Here is an 8,972-nt window from a genome sequence, read left to right on the forward strand (position 1 = left end):
TCGACACACACACACACCTGCCTTCAAAGATGTATTCCGCTTTCAAATAAATTCCAGATAATGGCTTTTTTCTTGTCCTTGTCTCTTTCATATAAAACTACAGTGAGGAATGTGGAATGGAGCCTTGCTTTTTCTTCTCACTGCACTCATGACTCTCCCCTCTGTGATGTTTAAAATCTAAATGTGGTTGCCTTAAATTAGAAGCTTTAGCACCAGTCTTTGGGCATTAAGCATTTATTAAGGCATACTAGGTATTAATAAAAAGGAAAAAACATGGAGTTCAGAAAGTTAAGAAAAAGGGACAGCTAGATGGCACAGTGGATAGAGCACCGGCCCTGAGTTCAAATCTGACCTCAGACACTTAACACTTACTAGCTGTGTGACCCTGGGCAAGTCACTTAACCCCAATTGCCTCACTAAAAAAAAAAAGAAAAGAAAAGAAAAAAAGAAAGTTAAGAAAAGGCCTATCTAGTCTAGAGTTCCAGCCTGGTCTGGTTCTTCCTCAAGTCCTCCACCAAGAGCCTGCTTCAACCATGAACTCCCTCAAACTGAGTGTGGAAACTTTTTATAGGTCTGGAGCAGAGGCAGTCCTTACACACTGCTTCAAGTTGATTGGTAGGTGTCATCAAAATCCATTGGTTCACTGGACTCGAAGGTGGTCTTGAGTTAAGTTCAAAGTCTTTAGCTTCTGAGAACAATACCTCTTTAAGGGCCAGCCAGGTGTGGTTACAATCTAATTAGCTAGAAGTAGGCTAATCAGCAAAGTCAATCACTCTCACTTAATTCAATCAGTTTAGATTAATCTCCATGTGAGCCTTTGAGTATCGGCCAAATCCCATTATTTTCTCACATCTCTTACTTAACCATTGGCCCTAGCTTCCCATGCTTCTCCTTGTGGAGTTGAGAAGCTGGCATGAGTAAACTGGGCAAACTCTCACTTAAAGGGTTTTTTAATATTCTTAAGGGTATGATGGGGCTATACACTTCTTTCCAATTTATTTATTCAACAACAATTATTGAGCAAGTATCAGGTACAAAGCTGGGCAGTATGGGGGATTAAAGATAACTCAAACAGTCCCTGCCGGACAGATGACATGGAAGTGAGAAGGAGGAAGGGATACCACCTGGAGATGAGGGGCTCAGAGGAAGGGCTTCCCCAAGGAGGTGGCCCTGAAGCTGGCCTGGACTCTGTGCCCTGCACAGGACAGGTACTGGGGAAGCCACACCAAAGCTGAAACAGTCTCTGCCCTCCAGGAGCTGATGCTCTGTCCTGGGAGGTGATGGGCCCAGGTGAAAGGCCCACCATGACTGAAGGTGAAGAAGTATCCATCCAGGAAAGCTAAGGAGACAGAAGAAGCATCGGTCCAGCTTGGAGGGATTACAGCACACCCCCTGGGGTCAGAGCAGGGCTGCCACAAAACCCAGGAAGGCAAGGAGGCAGGCCCCCTACTATGGATGTCCCCCAACCCTCTGCACTCCCTTGTCCAGTGACCTCCTCAGCTGCCAAGGTTGAATGAATCATCTCTGCAGAAGACTCCTACATCTCACCTCTCACTGGCACCAGGATTCTGGATCACCAGATGGCTGGGGGGCATCTCAAAGGGGAGCACATTCCAACCAAGCAGCTTGCACTAACTCCTTTCTACCCAACCACTGTGTCCCCATCACCATGCTGTCTTATTTCAGCTTCTCTTCCCACTGCCACAGACACCTCCCAGCCTCTTTGCAATTCTGTTACCAGGATCAAATCCACTTTGTCCTTACTCCTGGAAGGGGGGAGGGGAGGGGGGTGTCAGTCTAGCCTATGCTGTCCCACCTGGGACGGGCACCTTCTTCCAGACTTATGACCTCAGTGTCATCCTTGCCTCCTCACCTTCCCTCATCCCACATAGCCCTATCTTGCTGTTTCTCCAGCCCCAGTGTCCCTCCCTTCTCATGGCTCTCACAGCCACCCCCCACCCACCCCCACCAGCCCAGGCCTCATCACCTCTGACCCAGACGACTGCAACTGTCTCCCAACTGGTCTCTCTGCCTCCCGTCTACCCCAAGGCCAACAAACATCCTCAGGAGTTGGCCCCAACATCTCTTTGCAACCTCATCATGCCTTGGCCCCACCCCCGCACTCCTGGATGCAGCTGAACTTGCCTGCTCCGGGTCTTCACACACTGTACTCCCACCTCCAGGCTCTGCCCTGAACCTAGGACCTTCTCATCTCCAACTCCCAGAACTCCTTGAACACAAAACCTAATCCCCCCAACCGACAAAACCCTCCCCCTCCCTAACCGCCCTGGATTTATTCTCTAGATATTTATCTTGTTATCAATAAATATATAAGAGAATATGCCTTGAGATATTGTTTTTTTTTTTCATTTTTTAGTGCTTGGCACATAATAGGCACTTAATTAATGCTTGTTGATTGACTGATTTGGAGTGTCATCACAAGCTGTGATGATGTAATTAAAAGTAACATCTCTTGAAAACAAATGTTGACCACAAATTAACAAATGGATGACTAAATTGAACCTTTCCTCTTCTGAGGGATTAAGTATTAATGGTTTCCCAAAAAAATGAATGTATACCCTTCATCAAAATCCCCAAGTCAGTTCTGGGTTCTAGCCTAGGTAAGCTGGTCATCTTGATTAACACTATTTAATACCAACGTCTTTTCCCATATCTATGTTGGTGGACCAACAGCAAGACATTTTCTGGGGAAAATGTACATCTTTAGATTTCCCTCTACAATGGCTAACAAAAAAACTACTTGACTCAATTTGGGGGCAAGACATAAAATTTAGCTTTAAAAAAAAAAGTCTTCCATAATGCTTAACAAGACACATTATTTTATGCTGGTAATTCTTTTTAAATGATCACTGGTATTTAAATATCTTGGTGCTTATTCTGTGCTTACCAGAACCTGAAACCTTAAGTGAAGGGGGCAGATTTTTAACAAATTTTACTTCAGCAGTGATGAACTACATAATATTTAAGTACTTTGATGGCAAATATCCTTTACAGAACTGGGGACAACACTACACAATTAGATGATGTTAAAAATTGAATAATGGCTCTTTAAAAAGTCACTCTTTTTCTTAAAATTCTTAGGATTCTCAGTAAGTTAAGGGTCTTTACTTTTTGCAGTTATATCAAATTTAAATCTACTTTTTCTACTAAACTCAAAGTAGGAGAGTAAATGTCACATCACATAGAAATGACAATGTAAAAAAAAATCGATTGCTACTTATTTCCCAAAAAACCATTTCCATAAATTCCCCCAAAGCAAGGATGTACTAAAAATTAAAACTGTCTTCATCTCAATAACATTGTCAAGCCAAAGAGCCCAAAATATGTATGTGAAAACATTGGCATGGTTTAAACAGAAGACCCCATCACTGTGTCATTCTTTGTATTTGCATCTCCAGGGCCTCTGGTGGATTGATTAATTGATCTCTTCCTGTTACTATTACAGCCTTAGACCCCAGAATTTCTACTCATAATTTACAGGAACTTTCATTACTCATAAAAGAGAAATAACTGCCACACATTTTACTATGAACTGGTGAAGAAGAAAGGAAGGGGGAAAAAAGGAAAAAAAGGAAGGGAAGGAAGGAGGAAGGGAAGGAAGGAGCAAAGTAAGTCATGCTATTGTATTCTCCCAGTGTGGGTGACTACTCTGAATGTGGGTAGAATCTGTGGATTTATTTCTTGCCACCCAGACTTTTAAGCTGGCAGCTCCCTCTTGCTCATGCATATGGGTCTCACTAAAGTGGGGAGGAATAAGGAGCTGAGAATATTGTGCCCAAGATTATAGATCACAGACTTAGAACTGAAAGGGCCACTGAGTCACAGCCCCTCATTTCACAGATGAGGAAACTGAGGTCTGGAAGGACTGAGTGACTTTCACCGGGTCATGCAGCCAGCAAGTATCTGAGGTGGGATTCGAACTCGGGTCTTCTTGACTATGCAAAGGAAGGTGTGAGGCTGGTCTGAGAAGTTAAAGGGCTTGGCCAGGGTGTCAGGAGTCGGGCTTGGATCCAAGAAGTCTTCTCCCCTTCTGGCAGCTCACTCCCTCTCATTCTGCCCAAAAGAACATTAACTCGAAGACTTATTTTCTCAAAGAGCCACAGCAAGTTAACTAATTATATGAAATAAGGGGAAAAGGCAAAGTCCATTATGAACTTTCACTGATGGTCCAGAGAATTTTGCATTTGTTTTTTTAGTGGCAACCCTGGCCAGTTTTTAGAAATGAGGAGGAGGAGGAGGTGTGTCCACCCCACAGGTGAGGGTGAGAGGTCACCGAAGTCGATGGCCACAGCCATCTCAGTCTACAATCCCTGAACTATCTGCTGCTCTGCTGGACACTGGAACTAGGCTAAACGGGTAACAGAATGAAGCTTGGTACACAGTAGGCTCTTAATGAATGTAGATTGATTGGACAGTTATTGATTGACATCAGTCCCCATGGCTGTCAAGTCACCAGATGTAGAGTGCGCTGTGCCTGGCCTCAGTTTCCTCCTCTACATAATCCCATATGAAGTAAGGTTCTTCCCCTCCCTGGGCCTCAGTTTCCCCTTCTGTAGACTAGACCAGATCACTGACTCCTGGGCTCGCTTCCTGCTCTATGTCTGGAGCCTCCGGTGGTGCCGGCATTCAAGGCCCCCGAGCCTCTCGGGAGCAGCAGGGGGCAGGAGCAGAGCCCTGAGTTCGAATCCTGTCTCAGCTCCCGGAGCAAGTACAGTCTCAGCGCTCCCCCAGGACGGGTAGGGGCTTTGACAGGCCGGCCCCGGCCCCGACCCTCCCTCCCGAGGGGCAGTGAGGCCCGGCCCGGCCCGGCCCGGCCCGAACAGCCCCCTCCCGCCACCCGCCCGGCCTGGCCCGGCGCCGCCGCGAGGCCCTCGGCCCTTACCCGCCGCGAGGCCGGCTTGGCCCGCGCCCTGCCGCCGGCCCCGGCCCAGCAGGCTGCTGGCCGCCCCTCGGAGCACCAGCGCGGCTGCCATGCTGCTAGAGAGCGAGCGGCCGAAGGAGCGCCTCCTGCAGTCACCGCCGCCGACCGGCAGCGCCGCCGTCCAATCGCTCGGCCGCGCCTCGCACGCCTCCGCCCGTCGCGCGCCAATCAGAAAGGGCGCTCGCGGGAAGGGGGCGGGCCCAGGAGCGCTCCGCCCCCTCCCCGCCGCTCCTCGACCGCAGGCGCTCCGCCCCGCCCTTCCCGTGCCCCTGACTCGGCAGCCTCTCTTCTGTTTGTTTACGGAGGGCGGCACGGTGGGCGTGCGAGGGGGTGTGGCTGTCAATCAGGGCCGGAGTCCGCCCCCTGCGGGCCGGGGGGCGGAGCCTGGCGCTGCAGCTGCTCCTCTCACCTGGTTCTAACCCTGGCACTGGACGCTGCGGCACTGGCCCCTCCAGGCCTTGCCTCCTGGGCCCTAAGCAGCCCCAAAGGCCGAGACACTCGAGAACCCAAACCCCGCACTTTTTGTATCAGAAAGCTACCCAGGGGGCAGCTAGGTGGCACAGTGGATAGAGCACCGGCCCTAGAGTCAGGAGGATCTGAGTTCAAATTAGGCCTCAGACACTTAACACTTACTAGCTGTGTGACCCTGGGCAAGTCACTTAACACCAAATGCCTCACTTAAAAACAAATAAAAAAGAATAAAAAGAAAGCTACCCAGTCAATCAGTCCATAAACATTGATTAAGCACCTACTGTATGCCAGAAAACCAGGGAAAGGGAGAGACCTTGACCTGGAGGAGCCTAAGGAGGGAGAAAGTGTGCAGGCTTTCATAGGATACATCTTAGCAGAGGGAAGGTGCTAGAATGAAGGGGGATCCCAGCTGAGGAAGGGGGGGGTGCCTTCTAGGCCTGGGGCACAGCCAGGAACAATGCCCAGGGTCTGGAAATGGAGGGTGTCAGGGAGGAACAGCCAGAAAACCAGTAACACTGTTTGGCTGGAAGAGTAGGGAGGGAGGAGTTAAGATATCACAAGTGGGGAAAGCTGAGGGAGGGGAGAAATGATTGACAAAGGCCCCTTACCTTCCCAGTGATTCTGAGCTCCAGGTGGTCATCATTGAAACCTCATTCTCCGCCCACCCCCTTCCTTTACCTTCCCCAAACCAGCCTGCCCACCCCACCTTGTTCCATTACCCTCTGAGGGTCACCCACCCTTCTGTGGTGCTCTCTGGAATGCCTGCTCCATTAGCAACACTTGCCTTCTTCTGACATCTTTTCCTCTCCCATTCCTTCCATTTTCTGGCCCTCCCTGAGCCCTGGCTCCCTCCTCACAATACACAACCTCCCTCTCTGTACTTTCTCTCATTCTCCCCAAGGCTGGACAGGTGGGATTCCTTGTTCCCCATCACCACTTCCCAGTTTTCCCCCTTCCTCCATCACTCAGTAAACTCTCTTCTGAGGTTTGCTCCCTCCATATCTACCACCCAATGAAAATTCTGGTAGTTATTGCCCACTACCCTCCAAGACGCTGCCCTTCTTTCCTCAGTGGCCTTGGAGCCTGGCTCCAGTCTCTCTCCTCCTCAACTCCTACGTAGTGAGACTCCCTCAAACACCCCAACATCCCAGCTCCTCATCTGACTCAATTCCCATGCCCTACTTCTCCACCCCACTTCAGCCACATGCACAAAGATGGCCGTACATTTCTACTCTACACCTTCCCCTTCTCTTGAGTTCCTCAGCCCCTTATCATCTCCCCAGTCCTGCCCCACCAGGTCTCAGTACCAGATCACTCCCATCATTCCAGGCCTTTGCTTCTGCACATGTGATGACTCTCTGCCAACAGCTTCTCCAAACCTTTCCATCCCTCCTCAAACACCCAGGACTGCCCCACCCCCTTCCATGGAAAATCTTGCACCATATTTTACTGAAAAAATTGAAACCATTCACCAAAGTTATCTTCTTCTCCCATCCTCCTCATCTCACAGCCCCCAGGTACCTCCTTTTACCTCCAGGTCTTATATAATGAGGTGGCCCTTCTTGCCGAGGCAAAACCCTCTACGTTATCATTATTAAGCATTTGCTGTGTGTCGGGAACTATGCTAGGCACTAGGGATACAAAGAAAGGCTAGGAGCTTCCAGTCTAATGAGTGGGAAAATATATAAACTGCAAACGTGTGACCCCCAACTGCTCACCTCATGTGTTTGCCCTGGCTCTCTCCCTTGCAAATGCATGAGGTGAGCAGTTGGGGTCACATGTTTGCAGGACTACACAGTGCCCTGAGTAGCTCTGTCTTAGAGTACTCAGAGGGACATAAAGCCACAGACAGTAAGTGACTGGTCTAAGGTCATACAGCTCTTAGTATCAGGAGTGAGATTCCAACAGAGATTCATCAGCTCCAAAATGAACACCTTTAAATTTCTCATACTTTTTATTATCCAATCTGTTGGTTCATTGATATAAGAAACTCCCTCCACCAATTCCTTATGGGCACCTGTCCTGTAACTTAGAGTCTAAGAAGGCTTCCCTATATGGGCAGATGATACCGTAATGTTTGACTCAGCTGTTATGAAGCTGTTGGGTTAAAGGGTCAGAGAGATCTTAGAGGTCCCTCAGCACGACCCCCTCAGTTTTACATGTGAAGAAGCTGGGGCCCAGAGGGGACACTTTGCCGGGCAGACATGGATATGCAGTAGATCATTTTATCTAGATATGTGCCCATTTCTTTCCTTCCCCCAAACCACCAGAATCTGATGCTTCACCATGAGCCCATGCAGAAGTGACTGTGGATTCTCAAAGCCTCTGCCAGTGAGTAGGAAGTGCCAGCAGGTCCTACCAAGCTGAGAAAAACTGCCGTCTCAGGCCCCACAAAGGGCTGTTTGTGTATTTGTCTGTTGCCCAAGAACTGACACAGTTAGCACTGGAGAGGTTAGTTATCAGTTTGCCATGGAATGATGAGACTTTGGGCCACGGGTTTTGTAGGAATCTGCTAAATCACAGAGAACTTGAAACCTTTGGTCTTTCACCCTACAAACAAAATGACAGGTGCTTGAAATGCTGAACTGTTATTTATTTAAAGGGCCAGTAAGCCTTTTAAACAAATAAAAGCCTAGGTAAAATCTGAACTTGGAATGAATTCACTTACTCAGCTTCAGAGGCAAGTGATATAGCGGGCCAAGGGCCAGCTTTGCTTTAAGTCCTGCCCCAGATATACAGGAGCTCCATGACCTTGGGCCAGCAATTTGACTTCAAAATGCCCCAGGCGTGACTATAAACCATAGCTTTTGTGGAGAGAGTTTCCCCCACTGGATGCTCCCCATATAGATGAAATCACAAGTTCCAGACACTGTCACTGACAGCACTACTACCACTACTAACACCACCACAACTGCCACAAGCTCACTAGTTTTTGCAGTCCTGTCCAACTCTTTGGGACCCCATTTAGAGTTTTCTTGACCATTTCCTTCTCCAGGTCATTTTACAGAAGAGGAAACTGAGGCAAACAGAGTTAAGTGACTTTTCCAGGGTCACACAGCTAGGAAGTGTCTGGATTTGAAATTTAGAAAGATGTGTCTTCCTGACTCCAGCACTCTATCCAGTGCAGCCCCACCAACCTACCCAAAGGGAGATGAGTAGCCCTGAAAATGGGTCAGCAAGCCCTCATACCAGAGATTTTAGTCCTCCCTGAACACCCCACACCACCACCACCACCGCTACTACTAGTCAGCTTGACTTTTGTATTGCCACTGAAGTTCCATGATTCTAGAAGAGAGAATGAGGCTGAAGACTTTGTACAACTGCCTCACTTAAATCCAATTCATGCACAAGTCAAGACATCACCCTGTGATATCATTGGTCCTCTTCGAAAATGAAGGACAAACAAGAACTACTAGTACTACTACTAGTACTACTAGTAGTAGTACTTGTACTACTACTACTACTACACACACACACACACACACACACACACACACACACACAAAACCTAGTCCTTAATGGCAACTTACAGTCTGAAACTCTCCCCAGGCTCTATTCT

General features: G+C 48.5%; 1 protein-coding gene across 1 annotated transcript in view; it reads right to left on the reverse strand.

The window, feature by feature from the left end:
• The window catches only part of HIBADH (3-hydroxyisobutyrate dehydrogenase), a 160,193-nt gene extending 155,149 nt beyond the window's left edge, over positions 1-5,044 (reverse strand). Inside the window, exon 1 of the mRNA XM_043968053.1 lies at positions 4,904-5,044. Within this exon, the coding sequence (XP_043823988.1) occupies positions 4,904-4,994 (91 nt within the window). The 5' untranslated portion in view covers positions 4,995-5,044. The remainder of the gene's footprint in view (positions 1-4,903) is intronic.
• Positions 5,045-8,972: the final 3,928 nt, after the last annotated feature.

This window comes from Dromiciops gliroides, chromosome 5, assembly GCF_019393635.1.
Source record: "Dromiciops gliroides isolate mDroGli1 chromosome 5, mDroGli1.pri, whole genome shotgun sequence".
Lineage (NCBI taxonomy): Eukaryota > Metazoa > Chordata > Mammalia > Microbiotheria > Microbiotheriidae > Dromiciops > Dromiciops gliroides.